Source organism: Serinus canaria, chromosome 2 (assembly GCF_022539315.1).
Source record: "Serinus canaria isolate serCan28SL12 chromosome 2, serCan2020, whole genome shotgun sequence".
NCBI classification, from domain to species: domain Eukaryota; kingdom Metazoa; phylum Chordata; class Aves; order Passeriformes; family Fringillidae; genus Serinus; species Serinus canaria.
Genome location: NC_066315.1, coordinates 79,937,894 through 79,956,979, shown reverse-complemented (window position 1 = coordinate 79,956,979; position 19,086 = coordinate 79,937,894). Strand labels below are relative to the sequence as shown.

At 42.3% G+C, this 19,086-nt stretch overlaps 1 protein-coding gene across 1 annotated transcript in view; it reads right to left on the bottom strand.

Moving 5' to 3' along the window:
* The window catches only part of DAP (death associated protein), a 55,804-nt gene extending 37,597 nt beyond the window's left edge, over positions 1-18,207 (bottom strand). Inside the window, exons 1-2 of the mRNA XM_050971564.1 lie at positions 18,047-18,207; positions 11,176-11,272 (exon numbers count right to left, since the gene is read on the bottom strand). Coding sequence (XP_050827521.1) covers positions 11,176-11,272; positions 18,047-18,101 — 152 coding nt within the window. The 5' untranslated portion in view covers positions 18,102-18,207. The remainder of the gene's footprint in view (positions 1-11,175; positions 11,273-18,046) is intronic.
* Between the last annotated feature and the right edge of the window lie 879 nt (positions 18,208-19,086).

Below are 19,086 nucleotides of genomic sequence, written 5' to 3'. Positions count from 1 at the left end.
GTAATATCAGAAGGCAGCAAGCCTACTGCAGTGAACACTCCCCCAACAAGCAATGTACTGCAGTGAACAGGACTATGAGCTGCCACAGCAGACTAAATAAGCTCTAATGATGACAATGTAACAAATGCTTTCAGTGTTGTTCTTATCTATCTCCCATGTATCTCTTGCTTCTCGTACCAGCGTTCTGGGAGCAGCTGGGACTGAAATAAATTCCCTCCTGTTTGGAACAGTGACAGTTAAGAAATGATAATTCAAAGTTTATTTTAATATTAAGCTACTTCAAAGTTTGGTGCCTGATGCAGCTGAGGCAGAAGAAACTTAAAGGAGAGAAAGGCGCTACAGGAAAAAGATCCCCCTCCTTGGCACACAGTGACAATCGCACGCACCTCCTACTCATTTTCAGCTCTTAGTGACTTCACTTCAAACAGGGTTTTGATGCTAAATAAATGAGTAGCATCTGGTTCTCTGCAAGCTTTTTCTCGGAGAAATTAATACCTTTAGCTTTAGAAATGCTCTTAGTGTTGTTGAACACTTAAATAATAGAGATTTGGGCTCAGTTAGCATAGTGAAATGGATTTGACTGTACCTCTGGGTTTGGAAATTTTTGTGCTTTATAATGCCTGTGCTTACAGACTGGCATAGTCACCTTCATCCCATGCATTCCAATACTTCAGAAAGATATCAAGAGAAAAGAACTAGGAAAAATACCACACAAGCTATTAGTTCAAGATCATTGACTTTTCTGTACTGACATGGAATGTGGTGCTAACTAAGCTGTGCCATGGTAAAGACACTGCTTCCCATCCATTTTCCTCTCATATATGACTAAGCTGTTCTCACCTTCCTCATCACACGGAATACAAATTAAAAACTTTCATTCTTTTACAATCTTTTTTCTTACACCAGCTTGGCTGACAATTCAACTCAGCTTTCCAGCTAATTTCCTAAGACAGCATATGTTTTTTCAGGACAGAACCTGGCTCTCGCTGAGCTGGATGGTGTTATCTTCTATTCACTTTGAGGGGGAGAAATATCAGATCTTTTTTAGTTCTTTCACACATGCACACAGTACTTCAGGAATGTGAAAAGAACTATCCATATAATGTCATAACTGGCACTTACACTGATGGATTTATCAACTTACTGCTTCAATCATCAAGAAATACTGGAAGCATAAAATAGTCTTTTGGAAGGCTCTCATCTTCCTGTATGAGAATGCTTCATTCATAATATCGCCTAGCTTATTCTCCATTCCCTACATTCACAGATATTTTCAGTTCTTAAATGGAGATATTCACAGCCTATTTTCTTGCTTTACAGTAGCTCTGCATTTAAAAATCAGTATTACACATTCTATTCTCTGTACATACACTTAAGTCTGTTACTGCATAGGCATCTGATAGAGTTGAACACAGGTCATAGCAATTACTTTGCTACTTCTCAAAGTAACTGATCATCTGCAGAAGGTATTGTCCTGAAAAATCACATGAATGCAGCTAATATTGTTTTCAGGCTTTATAACTAATCAAGTTATGTATGTATAAACTTTAGCAGACTTGAGCATCTGCTAATCATAAAAACTCTAGGCAAAAGACTGAGACACAAAGATGAATAATAAAGCAAAAAAATGCATTGAAGGCAATGCCACTTATGTAAAGGAAAATAGTGTAACACTATTAAGAAGCTATTCCCTTAACTGTGAAGCAAATTTAAGTCCAGAACAATAAAGATAAGAATGGGGAAGGGATTAAAAAAAAACCCAAGCACTAAGCACAGAATCTTTTTTGGAAATAAAGATATTTTGGAGAAGGAAGGAAGCCATTTCCCTAACTGTGCTATATTGCTTAATAATGCTTATTATCATGCTTAATAATAGTTGCAATTCTTTGACAGCCTTTTTCCAGCAGAACCTTCTTTTAACCTTTGGAATATTTAGCCAAGTAAAGAAAAAGTTAGTCACACAAAGCTCTAATATGACCATGGGGTAACACCCAACATTTGCTGCAATTTGTATCTTTCCCAGAAACCACAAGCACAGTATTCACAGCCAGGTTGCTTTTCCATCACATTTCCACCAGACGTTTCATTTTTAAGGCCAGCTGCTTCCAAAGTTCTATATCTGAGTAACAAGAGTTCAAAGGCCAAAAACAGGAATAAAAACCTCTGAGTCACACCCATTATATCCATACATTTAATCAGATTTCATTTTTTATGTGGTCAAATGTAAAATGACAATACAATCTGTGAACATACCCTCTTTTGTGCCACAAAGATGGGGAAAAAAGAGATATTAGAAATATAGTGGAAGAAATTTGAATTCTGTCCAAGAAGAGGATGACAGATGCTTTTACAGAGTACCAGTTTGCTCCTTCAGGGCTGCCTCCATTGACACAGTAGCCTAAGGGACCCTTGAAGCAAAAGGGGACTCAGTCAGTCCTCTACCCACCACAATTGTACATTTCCTCTCCAAAAACTTATGCAAAAGGTGTAGCAGTCTGTCTGTCCTGACCTGTCTCTTTCTTTTAACCTTAAATATTCATCACACTGAGTCAATGCCTGCTTACATTTCCAGTACTTTGGTTTTACAGATGCATGAACATAGGTAACAAGATCTTTTTCAGCTTGATGTTGGTAAACTTCATGGGAGGAACACTAATGGGTTATTTGCTCTGAGTATTTATGGAATTTCAATGCTACCTGTTCACATTTGTATGGGTTTGGTTTTCATGTTTAACAAGCTGCAAAGTTTTGGGGGGTTTTTTGTTTGTTTGTTTACACATAGAACTCTCAAGATTTTCTTCTGTCAAACACTTGTTGACTCTACAACAAACGACATCAGAACCACCTGAACTGGAACATCTTCATACACGATCGAAACCACCTCCTAAAGGATGTGCATGCAAGTGAACTCAACACTACACATAATTTCCCAGGTCTCAGCTGTCCCGAAGAGCAGATATTCCCAAGCTAAAGGGTCAGAACGTTGACTCTACACTTTCTATCCCAGTTAAAACAACCTGAACAATAAAATACAAAGAATGAAAACAGTTCCAAACACTTCAGGATGTAAACAGACATACAACACTTTACATTCAGGATGTAAACAGACATACAAACCTTTTCTAATGGCTACATTATATAACCAATTTATATTTTTTAAATTCTGTCAGAAGTTTGGTCAACGTGGGTCATGACAAGGCAAAATCTAGGAATATTTTAATGACAGGAGAATCTTCAGCAGCAAATAAAAAAATGGAAATCATGCCCAAGACTTTTTTCTTGTTAGTTGCAGCAGAGCAAAGTGAGGGAAAGGAAAAACAAATTTACTCTTGAATGAAAGTATATACTCACAGCCAAGTTTTCGAGATTTTCATTGCACTTCCGAAAGAAAAAAACAGTTTTAGCTCAATTTGCATATTCAGACTTAACAAGTAACACTGAAGGATAACAGGGGCCTTTGACAACTCCTCTCTCACCATGTAACTAAGTATTGAGAGTACTCTTTGACATACTGTTATGGGTTAAGCTTGGCACAATACCAGTGCCCCCACGAGAACACCTACTTCTCTGGCACCAACTGTGAGATATGATCAGAGACAGAGCAAAGCAGGCTCTAACTTAAGGTTAAAAGGAAAAAAAAAAAAAAAACATTTATTAACCTACAACTACAAAGGAAGACACACAAAACACAATAGAACATAAGATGAAAACCTTCCAAAATTCTTCCTCCTCCCCCCACCAAATTTCCAATTTCATTGCCACCCTTCAGACAGTCGATTCTCAGTCTCTTGAGGAGAGAGAAGTCCCTCTTGCGCCACACGCCTTCCATGTCCAGTGCTCTCACCACTGCACATGGATCAGAGCTGCTTCTGGGGTTTTTCATTTTAAGGATACTTTGACCAGTTCCAAAGGGAGCACAGTCCTTCTCCTTCTGGGACACTTGTCCCCCCCAAATTTCACCCCCTGGGGCCGAGGGGTCTCTTGAACAGAGATCGTCTTCTTCTTCTTCTCTTCTTCGAAGTGGAGGGCACCACCACACCCTCCTCACCCGTCGTCTCTGTTCACTCCTCCACATCACTGCACTCTCTTGGCTCTGAGCCATCGCCTCCCCCTAGAACGCAGTCTCTGTGGCACAGAAACACCAGTGGTTCTGCCGTGGCTACACAAGAAAAGTCCAGCCCAAAGCCACTCCATCATCTCCTCCCACCTAGAATTTTCTTAACATCTTCTCAATTTCAACAGCTTCTCAATCTCATCAACTTCAGGAGGAATCAGCTTTTGCAAGGTTCTCATCTTCCTCAGAGGGGTTAAAAGTCCCGAGCTCTCTCTCTCTGCCGGTTTACTTCGTCAACTCCCACGCCTGGCTGCCCTGCTGGGCACCCCCCCCTTCTCCTTCACGCCGGGCCACTATCACAGACACCACAGGCACCGGCTCTGTCTCTCTCTCTCCCTCTCCGGGGGGGGGGGGGGGAATGGAGGATGGCTGCCCGAAGCCCTTGCAATGTTCTCCTCCACCCTTGGGCCCAGGCCTGGCCTACCTCTCTCTCCGGCCACATGGCTCCCCTCCCCCCCTGCCCAGCCAGATCTGGGCAGGGGGGGGTCTGCTCACTCTCCAGCGGGACTCCAAGAGGAAGTTCCCCTGGGAGATCACAGCTTTTAACCCCTGTGTTCTCAGAGGCGTATCCTGCCCTCAGTGGACAAACCAGGTGCCAATATTAAATCTGAACACTGATTGGATTGCCCACACCATCACAAAAAACTTCATTTCCTTTCAAACCACGACATTCCACCCTTCGCCTCTGAGAACACATTTTCTAAAATTATCATCCAAATTACAATAGACAAACTCTACTTAAACAATAAAACCTCTATTAATCTATCATCTTAACCTAATACATTACATGCTTTGCTCTTATTCTTCTTGATCACATCTCACAGTTCACCTTATCACTCATCCAAAAATCGATTTCCCGGTCAGGGAACCAAAAATGTCATGGTTTAAGCCTGGCACAATACCAGTGCCCCCACGAGAACACCTACTTCCCTGGCACCTACTGTGAGATATGATCAGAGACAGAGCAAAGCAGGCTCCAACTTAAGGTTAAAAGGAAAAAAAAAAAAAGCATTTATTAACCTACAACTACAAAGGAAGACACACAAAACACAATAGAACATAAGATGAAAACCTTCCAAAATTCTTCCTCCTCCCCCCACCAAATTTCCAATTTCATTGCCACCCTTCAGACAGTCGATTCTCAGTCTCTTGAGGAGAGAGAAGTCCCTCTTGCGCCACACGCCTTCCATGTCCAGTGCTCTCACCACTGCACATGGATCAGAGCTGCTTCTGGGGTTTTTCATTTTAAGGATACTTTGACCAGTTCCAAAGGGAGCACAGTCCTTCTCCTTCTGGGACACTTGTCCCCCCCAAATTTCACCCCCTGGGGCCGAGGGGTCTCTTGAACAGAGATCGTCTTCTTCTTCTTCTCTTCTTCGAAGTGGAGGGCACCACCACACCCTCCTCACCCGTCGTCTCTGTTCACTCCTCCACATCACTGCACTCTCTTGGCTCTGAGCCATCGCCTCCCCCTAGAACGCAGTCTCTGTGGCACAGAAACACCAGTGGTTCTGCCGTGGCTACACAAGAAAAGTCCAGCCTAAAGCCACTCCATCATCTCCTCCCACCTAGAATTTTCTTAACATCTTCTCAATTTCAACAGCTTCTCAATCTCATCAACTTCAAGAAGAATCAGCTTTTGCAAGGTTCTCATCTTCCTCAGAGGGGTTAAAAGTCCCGAGCTCTCTCTCTCTGCCGGTTTACTTCGTCAACTCCCACGCCTGGCTGCCCTGCTGGGCACCCCCCCCTTCTCCTTCACGCCGGGCCACTATCACAGACACCACAGGCACCAGCTCTGTCTCTCTCTCTCCCTCTCCGGGGGGGGGGGAGAAGAATAGAAGATGGCTGCCTGAAGCCCTTGCAATGTTCTCCTCCACCCTTGGGCCCAAGCCTGGCCTACCTCTCTCTCCGGCCACATGGCTCCCCTCCCCCCCTGCCCAGCCAGATCTGGGCAGGGGGGGGTCTGCTCACTCTCCAGCAGGACTCCAAGAAGAAGTTCCCCTGAGAGATCACAGTTTTTAACCCCTGTGTTCTCAGAGGCATATCCTACCCTCAGTAGACAAACCAAGTGCCAATATTAAATCTAAACACTGATTAGATTACCCACACCATCACAAAAAACTTCATTTCCTTTCAAACCACGACACATACAAACACCCATATGCTTCATTAGCATAATTTTGCTTTTGAGCCAACATTCTAAATTACTCTCGTTTCTTTTCCTTTCACCCGATGGATGAAAGGCAAATATCCACACCATAAAAGTCAGGCATAACGTTGGGTTCACAATCTCCAGGTCAGCTTAAGATACAAAACACATACAATTTAAACATATATAGAGAAACTACACTACTGCATTTATCTTGAGTAATTTAATCATGGTAATTACCCACTTTGTTTCAGAAATATAACAAAAGAGAAGACAAGAATCTTTAAGACATAAAAGCCTTTGCAGTTTACCTTGTTTGTTAAAAACAAGCCAGGTACTTTAAATATATTTTTAAATCCAGATCCTGATAGATAATTACAGTTTCTTTTTCTTGAGATCCCAGAGTGACAATTAATGAATCTCTTGTGCAAAACTGAACATGCAGCTCTCAATTCAAATTATCTGTCTTTCAGGAGTATTTATTATGTCTAGAGTCAGCTGCTGGCACAGGAATGCACATGATACTGCAAATCTCAGTCAAACAGGCATTAATGGGCTTTTAATAAAGCCTAGGACTGTGAGTACCCTATTTATTCCAAATAATTTCTATGACAACATACAGTCCTGAAAAATGGTGGTTTTGATTCATAACCATACTTCTATTTATATGATTCACCCTCCTCTAGCATCACAAAAAAAGCTTCCAGCAGCAATCAGTATGACTGTCAATCAATAAAAACTGCAACCATATCCAAAAAGCCAAACCAACAGAAGTGTTAAGAAATTATACAACCCTGAGGAAAATCAGTAATTCATCAGTACAGAAGTTCAGCCAGCCAGCATCCTAGCTCTAAACAGGTTGATCAAAATCACTCATCTTGAAAAGAGTATGGGCCAAGGATCCTACCACACAGCACAGTTTAACATGGACACCCTGACCACGGGGGTGCCACTGGCTTTGATGCCACACATATCTTTAGTTCACCTAAACCAAACTGTACAACTTTCTTTCATTGAGCCTTCTCCACCATACAATCTTATCCAGATATTCCTTTTTAAGTAAAACTATATTTATACTAGACACATAAAATTATTTCTGCTGCAACTCAAGGCTGAGACCTGCCCGGCAGGAAAAGTTTAAATTTGTGCAAAATGGTCTTTATCACATATTGTTTTAAGGGATTGAAAATAACCACCTTGACAAGTCTCCCTACAATTTCACGAAATGGGAGGTTGCCATAACAATTTTATTTTAGGAAACAGAATTGAGTAAAATACTTTGCAGAGTAAATTACAGTAACTGGACTTCAAGTTGCTAAACAACTGAGAAAAAGAAACATCAAAGACCTACCTGGTGAATGTTAAAGTCACCTTTATCACAGCACAATTAGCTATGTCAGGGGTGTTTACCTAAGTCAGCTTCGTTTACATTAAGACTAGAAACACTGATCCAATTCTTTTCCTGCATGCTGCAAAAACCATGCCAGCTGTCTCCAAAGCCACAAATAGTTCTATGAACTGAAGCTTTCTTCCTCAGCAACTGCTCAGATCTGTGCCATTATGGGGAGGCCATGTGCTCTCAGAGTTCCCAGAGAACTCTGGGAAAGACTGAATTCTTCTGCTTCCATTTAATTTGCCAGTTCCACTAATTTGTCTTCAGATAAGTTTACAATGAGATTAAAATAACGACTCATCCTAGCCTCCCTCTTCACACACAAATTACTCTTCTCTGTTTTCTTATTTTCTCACTCCATTGTCAGCTGCCCATATCAGCTGACAGAGATTTCCTGAAGGGCTGTTTGCTTCTTTTGACTTCAGATGCAATGGGAGTAGAGATTGCATCATATCAAACAATACCACCTTAAAATGGCAAAGACTAAAACCACAACTAGAACAAAGTTAAAAACACGGATGTTTCCACATCTGCCTAACAAAGGGACATAAAATGCCAGCTAACGAAGCTGCGAAAGGACATATATATCTGTGCTGGAGAGCAATGCTCACTTCACCCCTCCTGACAAATCCATTTCTTGATAAACCACCCCTCACGCACATCAGAAATACAAGAGTTTTCAAACAGCACCATGAATCATCTGGAGCAAACTCTAGGGGACTGCACCTTCCAGCACAAAAGCAAATGATGTGCTGCAAACCTAATCTAATTTTGACTAGCTTATTCTGTCTATGGCTAAATACCTCCTTGCTCACATAGCTTGTACTGCCACCAGAGCTGTGCAAGTATTCCCAAAGGAGCCTGCAACAGACACATTAAACCCTTTCCCTTACACAAAAGGCTCTCAGTTCTACCAGGAAAACAACTTCTCTTGACTTGTAAACAAACTTATATTATAATTCATATTAATTCCCACCTCACTATGCTTATGTCTGTCCTCCTGCTGCTTTCTTTCTCAAGAGGATTAGATCAAAGAAATAAAATAGTTCAGCTCAATGCTTTCCATCTGATACACAGACTCAGAATAACTGTATGTACAAGTGCCTAATACAATCCAATAATGTATCCTCTACATGAAAACCAAAGCAAAGGGCACACTGAAAGTGCATATTTTGACAATCAACAGATCAGGTGGATGAAGGAATTGATTTTGAGGTACCACAGCTAGTTAATAAGATAGCTCTAGAAGTCTTTTAACTTTCTCTTCTGTCTTAAAAGCATAACCTTTTCTCACAGTATTAAAATACAGTTTGTTTTTGTTAGCATCTACAGATCAAGAGTTCACCTCTCTCCCAATCATTCCAGCCTAGCTGTCTAGGCTTTGTGTCACACTGGGGATTGGTCTCAGGGCACCTCACCTAGACTCCCTGAAGTGATGCTAAACTGACACACACATTTCAAGGGGACACCTAACACATGCCAGCTAGGATTGGTCCTTCAGTCCAGATGACCAAAGTAATTAATCTCTAAAACACACACAGCGTGAACATTAAGTCCTCAGCACCTGCTGCTTTACCCCTACAGATGTGCTTCTACTGTGTCACAGCACCTGCTACAGCAGACACAGCCACAAAAATCAAGGTTAAATTTTAACTTTTCACTGCACTATTTGAGTGAAACAGGGAAAACATAATCTTGTTTGAAGAAGGGAATAAAGCAGGTGCTGTGTTGTAAGAGAGGCTTAGATCTGTGAACAGGCACAAGAAGTCTTGTCATTTGGATCCTAATGAGGCTCCTTGCCACGAGGCTGGCGTGCCAGGGAAAGATAGCAGGTATAGAACACTGTGCTGGGTCTGGCTGAGGTGGTAAATTCTCCCCACAGCAGCTCTCACAGTGCTGTGCTTGCACTGGTAGCTAGAAACACCACACAACATAAAACACATCAGTTTTCGCTACTGCTGAGCAGCACTTCCACAGAACCTAAGCTGCTTCTCCAACATTATCCTCTCACCTGCAGGCAGTGGGTAGACAAGATCTTGGGTGGGGACACAGCCAGGACAGCTGACCCCAACTGACCAAGAGAATATTCCATACCATCTGCTCAACAATAAAAACTAGGAGGAGGAGGCAGGGAGAATTCATTACTATGATGTTTGTCTTCCAGAGCAATCACAAACACATACTGAAGCCCTGCTTCCTAGGAAGCGATGAACATCATCTGCTGATGGGACATAGTGGATACATATTTTATTTTCCTTTCCTCCCACACATGGCCTTTGTTTTTCCTTTATTAAACTGTCCTTATCTTGACTGTCGTGGTTTTTCATCTTACTTTCTCCCTCCTCATCCTGCTGAGTAGAGGAGTAATAGAGCAGCTTGGTGGACATTGGCTGTCCAGTCAAGGTCAACACACTTCAAATAAAAGGATGTATCCCCTACAAAAAGTTTAAATTGACCCCGAGATAAAATTTCTTACTTTAGACAAAACTTTAGACTGCAATACAAACACTTTCAACTGATGTATCACAGTGCAGGATAACAAGATGACCAACTTGGCTGATGAAGAAAGGACACATTTTAATTCTCCAATTTGGTATTTGAATTCATTAATTTAAATTACTTTTCCCTTCTCAAAAAGGTGTTTCCTATTCAAGTAAAAAACACATTTGGGTTTATTTCTAGACATTTTCACAATGCTTATTTGTTACCATTATTTTACATGTAAAATAAATATCAACTAAGTCATTCTACTTACCAAAACACAGGAATGGTTCTCTAGTTTGTTTTTTTAACTTGAGCAAATAGCAAGGACAAACCCATGCCCTAAGTTAGTAGATAAACATTTCAGGTAAATATAGTCTTGGCTGGAAAGAAAAACAGCTAGCTGAGGAAAGCAGCACAAAACCAGGTGGCTTTTGCAAGAACAGAAAAACAGCGAGAGTCCATCAAACCTCCCTGCTATCATTTCTAAACAGCAGTAATCTGATAAATCTAGTTGAATCTGCTAAGTAACTGCTGTCTTAGTAACCTCCACCACCAAAACTGATAGATTCCCATCTAAAAATAAAAGCAAATAATATTAGTACCATATATTTTTACTTGTCTTTTCAAAAGCACCATATTGTCAATGACCTCACAGACACAAGATTTGGGGCCAAAGGGAAAAGGAAACACCCAGCACACAGAAAGACCACCTCATATACGGAGTGCCAGCCTAATACCTGTGTCCAAATATGCCTAGCCTCTATGCTTCTGCACAGTGAATTGAAACATTTTAGGAAAGCTGAGGTTTTACTTCTATTGTACCTTTTTCTCCAGCCTTCTCTTACACAGCAGTATCATTTAAAGAAGGCTCAGCAATATGAAAATTCCCAAATTCCCCAATGGTCTTGAAGGAGTGTCCAACTTGCTGCTGCTTTATGATACAAAAACAACTGCACTTTAAGGAAAACAAACTGGTGATGACGTTCGAGGTCATGGAAATTCACTGTACCACATGCACCAAATCAAAGTGCTCACCTGCTGGTTTCCCAGTCTTGGTCATCCTTATCTTTTTCTTCTTTGGCATCTGAATTGTGTAGGTGTTTCTGCACAATCCGCATCCCACCGGCTTTCACTGCAATGAAAATTAAATAGGTAACAACAAACCTCAGTCAAATTGGAGTCAAGTGAAGAATGTAAGCATTCTTACACCCTGCTTCCCTCCTGATACGTTGTATAGTTGTTGTATTGCCCGAAATAGTGTATTTAGTTGTTGTTTTGCACTGGGTCTGGTATTTTGCACTGAATAGTATGTACACATCCTCATGGGATTTCTCTCTCACATCACATGGTCTTCCCCTTTCCTCTAAGCTCCAGTGGTGGTGGTTTCTCCCCAGTCTACCTTTCCCCTTGCCCCTCTCCTCACTTGTATCCCACTGGTTCTAACCCCTCCCCTCCACCCCCCTTTCCCCTGGGCTTAAAATCTCCTGGGAGGAAATCCCCGGTCTCTTTGCCTCCCTTGGACTTCCCTGGAGTGGTTCCACAATAAAGTGGGACGATCGTCCTGAGAGGAAAGAGCGCCTCTAGTCTTTTACTTTTGTCCTTGGTAAGACTGAGAAGGGGCCAGAGGTCCAGAGCTAGCCAGACTGGACCTCAAAGGCCCTGGAGATCAATCTTACACCTAGTAATTTAATAGTAACCACAGTTTGAAAAAGAGGCACAAAGTGTTAAAAAGCAGCAAGCCTAAAGAACAGCTACTTCAAGACCACATCTGCCATTCTCTTTCACATGATGTCATCTTTACTTATCCCAAGAAGCTGCAGCTCTTTACCACCTGCTTCCAATGACATTTTAGAAAACTCATTTCTGTTTTAATTCCCCCTTCATCCCATACTAACTTGCAGCAGTCAGAAGAAACTGAGGCAATGACTTGCATAACACTACGTGAAAGGCCACAAACCAAAGAAACTGACTTGTCATTTCACGTTAAAAACTACCTCTATAATAATGGTATTTATACAAAGAAGTACTTCACAAATAGTGTAATAAAAAGCAAAATTTAGAACTGTTAACTTGCATTTAGAACAGAGCTTTTTGGTTTGCAAAACATATGAGCATTTATAACATTTTAAATCCTTGCATCATTTAAGTTTTCAAAATGATGCAAACATGAAAGCAGCCCTTTGAAACACAAAACAAGAAGTGAAAGCAGATCCACTTATGTGCATCACTTATCCACTCCAAAGTGCAATCTAAAACCGGAACGAGGCCAGGCTTAGCACTGCAGCTACTAAGCAGAGCAACAGACAGGCTGCTCTTGATCTGCTTTCTGGTTCAATAGTGTACTTTTCTTTTTCTTCAACAATTGCTACACATGCTTACAGGACAGCACAGGATAAGACGATGCATTCGTTAGCTTAATTGGATAAGTTACACTACCATCAGCAACCACATCAGAAAACCACTACAGTGGTCAGAAGTCAATAAAACCACTTAGAGACATTTGTGTTTCACAGTGCCTCGACACAGTGTCTGTGGTGAGCCTCGGCAGAGGTGTCACAGCTGGAGCGAGCAGGATGCCAGAGCAGCACTGGAGAAGCTGAAGCTGGCAGGGACAGGGCAGCCGTGCTTCTGACAGCCCTCCTGTGTCCTGCCACAGGGGGACCAGGGCACCTCACAGATGTTCAGTGCTATCCCAGAAACCCAGTCACAGGTCTAATTCCCAATTCTTAACCAGGACAGCAATGGAAAGGCCACTGCTGTGCATAAATTTTACACCCCGGGTGAAGGAAAGCAGGAAAGAGAAAGTGACCTGCACCAGGAGAAAGAGAAAGCTTTGGCCCTGTCTTTTAAAAACAGATTTTAAGTTCTGAGTGATATTTGAATGATAAACTTCAAATTCAATAAAGGTCATTAACTAAAGACAGGCAACCAACAGTCAAACTCAAAGAAATATCTTTTAAAACCTATCAAACTGTGTTTTCTTATCATGCAGTAAAAAACCCCAAACCCAAATCACTAACCATTTTGTGTTCCTTCTCCAGCGCAGAACTTTAATTGGTAAGAAATGTTTCACATGGGACAAGGAAATAAAGACTACATTTCTTTGTAGAAAACTACATTTCTTTGTTGCCTGAAGTGAAGCAAAAATTAAAATTCCAATTATTTTTTCTTGATTCAAGCGCCTTAGAAATTTAAGTTTGTTTGCAAAAGAAAACACTGAGTTTTGTCAAGTGCAGTCTTCTTTTAACATCTCAATTAATCACAGTACTGCTATGCTTTATTCACATTTATTTGTAAATTATTGATTTATTGTTATTAATTTCTAAATTTAACATCATTGCACAGTCAGGACCTTTTACTTATTTGTTTCAAATGACTTTTCATGGACTATGCTGTCTCCACAGCAACATCTGCCAGGGTTACAAACAACAATTCTGAACAATACACACACTTCCACATCCTTCAACATCTAAAAGAAAACTAGAGAAAATGATACCTGAAGATTTACTGCTAATTTAAATCTAAAATGTCTCTTCTCTCACATTGTGTATCATCAGGCCACCAACCACTCCTTTTCTCTTTATCTGTCACTGCAAAAAATACATACACAGCTAACACATTCCGATTCAGATTCTGCCTGTATGCAGAATTAGAAAGCAGGGATTAAAAAGCAAATAATCAGACAACCAAAAAGGCATAATAGTGACTGATGCAGCAACTTAGAATTTTAAATGTGATTTTTTGAACTAATATAATCAGGCACAGTATATACAACTTAAAGTACTTTGACACATAATTGAATTATATTTAGCAATCCAAGGTTCCTGTGCAGAAGGAATCAGCAAACAGCTGCAATACTCATGTATATTTGTGAGACCAGAAGTGAAATAATTAGATAGCATTCTGTACGTATCTGCCACCCATGACACAGCATGCTCATACCCAATCCAGTTTCAGGAGATTTAGCTTAAGATGATAAATACTCTTGCAGGATAATTCAACTTCCTTTTCAAAAGGTATCAACTAAGATACATTACCTCAGGGTGTGTCATGAGAAGAACTGATTACATCCACAAAGCTAATGAAAAACCCACTCAATTCTTGTGAGATTTTTCTCAGGAATTATGAGGAATCAGTTACTTCCTACTTGCCTAGCATTTACTACATAATTCGATAGATGCTTACCATGGTGATTTTGTCACTTAAAAATCATCCTTAAAAGAGCTCAGATTTCCTTACCCTGCAAACAAAGGATTTAAATGACTGATAAACCACCTTCCAGAACACTGTCAGATAGCAGTGTCCAGAAGTGGATGGTGTCAACGACCCTGTGTTGGGATTAGGAAGAAAACATCTCCTGTGCTGAAGAGCAAGTGCAGAGCTCAGGTGCTAAAGCAGGAGAGGACAGGAAATGGCTCCCTGGAGTGGTGACAGCCAAGTTGCCCTAAACCTTTACTAAAGCGTGACATAAAGGAGGGATCATTTGTCAGCGCACTCAGAAGAGCAACAAGTCTATCTGCTTCACTACTGAATACAAGTTTTGGATTTTAATTATCATGTCATGTTTTCCCCGCCTCGAGAGGCAGACAGGACTACCTTGTCAGTCCGATGAATGCCAGCCTGTGTTCCTCATAAAGGCATGACTACTCCTTCTGGAAATGTATTAAATAACTGTGTTAATCAATTACCACTCAAGCTGATCTGGAGTCAGGAAGCATTCTACTTTTACTTCCCTGCCCCCACTGCTGGACCTCTCTCTGTTTCTGAGACTGAATTCTGAAATAAACCCCACTGAGTTGGAGCAAGTACCGAGTGCCTAGAGAAGCACCAGAGGTCAGGGAGGCCCTGGCTCGCTCAGGGTGCAGACCTGAGGCAGTCCTTTTCAGGGAAACCTTCCAGCTCAGCCCAAATCACCCGCTGGTCACAGCAACCAGACAGGAACTTTTACAAATCCAGAGTACACCAAGAGTCTTAGGAGCATTCATTTTCCTTGAGTGTGTATTCAATATTAACATAAAAATTTATTTCTTATTGTAGTGCGTAGTAACAGATTCCACTACAATGATAAGAAATATGAAAAGGAAAACACAAAATATGCCGTTGTACAAGATTAAAGGAGCATACATTAGTGTTTAACAAAGTAAGAAGTTATTATATGTCTTCATTTCACAGAAATCTCAGCTCAGAGCTATTTTTTAATGAACAAAAAACCACATAACTATTTTCACAAATCTATCATAAAAGTTCATAAATACACTATTTACACAATCACCTTCCAGTGTGTAGCAGATGAACAGCTAAAGCATAATTACACAGATCTCTTCAGAGGAACTGTACAAACCTACTCAGCAATGTATTATGGGCACACTTGATCTCACTGACAGACGGATATTTAATAAAGATTAAATTAGGGCCCTCTTAAATTTCAGAGGGGAGGTCAAAGTCGCTTCCTGCACTGAGGTATTGAGGTTTCTTTCCATTTCATTACCCTTTGTCTTTTCAAGTGCCTTTCTTTTGAAAGTTCAATGCAAAGGAATGCAGTGCAGTCAAGAAGCAAGGCCCAACAGTGCACTTGAAAAACAACAGATTTGTCAATTTTGCTTTTAATTTGATGACCCAAATCCTTCTTAACTTACATGTCCAACATACTCAGTAGGGTAAGATATCTGTAATTACAGGTAGTGCTCTTTACAGAACCGTATGCAGCAAAACCTGGACTTTTAAGCCATTTATCAAAAGAGATTCCCTATTCACACTTTTTCTTTGACAGAAATTTGCCTTGTTATTTATGAATAAAATTCCACCTGTATTAATTTTTTAAAGAATTTCTTACTTTCATTTTATTAAAACTCATCTGCAGACTGATCTATTGCATTATTCTAATAGTCAGGGATCTAAACAAACTTGAGATAGAGGATTAAAATCTATCTTCAACCACTAGAGTAAATATATTCTCTTACTAGTCATAACACTTTTTGTGGGTTTCCCAGGTGGTAAAAGACCAAAGGGCCAAACAATTTAGAAAAATCTTCTTCCCAAAGTGACCTGAAGATATGGTAAAGCATTATTTTTTTTTTTTTTTTTGCCTCAAAGACAGGCTGAGTGATTACGCCTCTTCCAAAGATAAATTTTGTGTGCATGTTCACAAAAATAGGAAAAAACCCCCAATTATGCCTTAAATGACACATAGGTGAAGGTGTTCCTTAATTCATATGTGGGCCCATGTTTTTAAAAGTAAGAAACTCAAACTGAAATATTCTGACGGCAAAGGAAACCTGTACTGTACTCCAGCTGAGCTTTTACACAGTACATTGATAGCTTTTCATGTGGCCGAGAGAGGCTCACTTCAGGTCTTTTAAAAATTTTCACCAGTTTCAAAAGACAGGCTTTGAAACAAAACCCTCAAACATGGAACAACATCAGAAAATACAGTTATAAAGCATATTTGTTTCATCAGTGGTGTAGCTGGAAGGCAGAGCTAAACCAATGTAAGATTTAATGATCCCTCCACTCTGAAGCTGACATGTACCTCAAGACAAGCCAGGTCGAGGAGCTAGGGCAACAAAAGCTGTCAGCACTGGAAAATGATGCTTTGGTTTGCTCCCTGAAGCAGCTCAGCAAGAAGCCAGGTAAGAGCTAATGCCATAATGGAATGACTGCTCAGCCAAGAGACTGACTTACCTGCACTGCTGAACTGTATCTGCCATGCAAAGCAAAGCCATTATTTCTCACTTCTATTTAGAGGAATTTCAGGTCCTCATTATAAAGAGCACAGAATTCAATTATGGTTCAACAGCTGTTTACAAATTTAGCTTTAAATCTCACCAACTGATCTGAATATAAAACTAGAGACCTTAGGATTTTTTACTGAAACACTGAAAAAAAAAAAGCTCACCAACTACTCCACAGGGAAACATTAGACAACATGTAAAGCTGCTGATGCAGGGACCAAATTTCCCATTTTTAAGAAAACTGTAAGAAGCAAAACTAACAGTACGTGAAGGAACACAACTTGGATACTGCGAGGAATTGAACCCCATGTGCAGAGAGAGGAGCTACTGTCTATGGACCCTGGCAGATGTGTTTCCCACTGGAGGTGACACACAGCTCTCGCCATGACCGTCCACTCGCACACAGCAGCAGGACAGCAGGCGACGGAGCTCCTTTGCTGGGCACTTCTCAAGCAGCTTTACCCGTTTCCTACTCTGCCAGGCTCCAGAATCACAGCCAGGAGCGTGCAGGATGCTCTGGCACTCACACCGTGATGCCCACAGGCAAAATGGATGCACAGAGCATTCCTGGTTTGCAGTGTCTGTTCACACTCAGCATACACTCTGTTCACACTCCGAGACCGCTCCGCTCCCCTTCCCACCACACCATCAGCCCCAGGCAGGGTTCTGGAGGCCTCCGCCGCCTTTCGAGGGCGGGATGCCGCAGAAGACGACGCTGCCCGCCTGCAGGGTGGGAGCCTGGAGATGCCAAGCTGCACACACCCGATGAAGGTCTGGCCACAACCGGAGCTCTCCTCGGGGTGAGGCAGGACAGGGAGCGTCGCCCCGTCACAGGGAGAAGCTGCCGGAGGGCAGAGAACGCCGCGGGCGCTCAGGGCTCAGGCGGGGATCCCGGCGCACCGCGCCCGAGCAGTGGAGAGCGAGGAAACCCACCGGGGCTCGCATCCTCGGGGGCTCGAACCTACCGGGGCTCGCAGCCCCGGGCTCGCATCCCCGGCAGGCCGAGGAGACCCGCCCGAGGCCGCCCTCGCCCTCCTCAGCCCCGGCGCGCACAGGAGGGGAATTGGCGTGGAACCGGCGCCCGGCCCCGCCGGCCCGCGGCCGCCCCGGCCCCCCCGTCCCGTCCCCCGGCGTGGCAAGAGAAAGAGCGGAGAGACGGGAATCGGCGGCCGTACCAGCAGGAGGGTGTCCGGCCCGCGTCTCTGCTTTCTCTTTGGGAGGCGAAGACATTTTTACTGTATCAGCGGCCCCGCTCCCGCACCGGGTACCCGCACCCCGACACGGCCCGGCGAACACGGCCCACGCCCGCCCTGTCAACGTGGCCGCCGGGGGGGCGGCGCCGCGCCGGGCGCCGGGCCCTGCCCCGGCTGGGCGGGCGGGCGGGGACGTGGCGCCCGCAACAGGCGCTGTCTCCGTGCCGTGAGGGCAGCGTAGGCAGCTCCGGCGGCCTGATCCGCCCTGCTGCTTCTATGCGGTGAGGGAAAACGGCGCGGGCCGTTAACAACGTGGTTTTGAATCGTCTGCACTTCAAATAATACTTGTAATTAGTGACTAATTGGCAGTGCGCGCCTCGCTCTTGGTTGTGTTCTGCCAAACCGCGTGTGTGTGAAGCGGCATAGAGAGCAGTGCAGTTTTTGGCTGAGATGGAGTTAATTTTCTTGGCGATAGTTGGTATGGGCCGTGGTTTGGAATTGTGCTGGAGACCCTGATAATAACTCGGGGCAGTAAGTGCCCACCTTGCCTTTGCTTCAGACCTCATTGCCTCGCTGTTTGAAATTACAGACCTCTCTGATTCACATAGTTGTAAAAATTTTTCAGACGCTTGAGTTAGCTTTTCCAAGTCATGTGGAAAGGCACAGAGCATAATATCTGAATGAATTATATTAGCAGCAAGGTGTAAACCATGCAGACCATTCTGGTTTTCTTTTATAGTTTGAAATAAGAATGCAAGTACCCCAAAAGATGAGAGTATGATGTTGGAAAGCTGACTCTCTCTGCCTCCAAAGTTGTATAGAAATATTTAATCACACATTTGTTATATGGAAAATAATCTAATAGTGTTTTATTTATTTGTAATAATATTTATTTATTATATCTATGTAGCAACTATATTATCATTGCAAAAATATATGTGATGTGTAAATACACATCTTGGGGTTTTTTTTGCAACAGTTCAAAATATATTCACGTCATGGCATCCTTAACAGCTTGAATG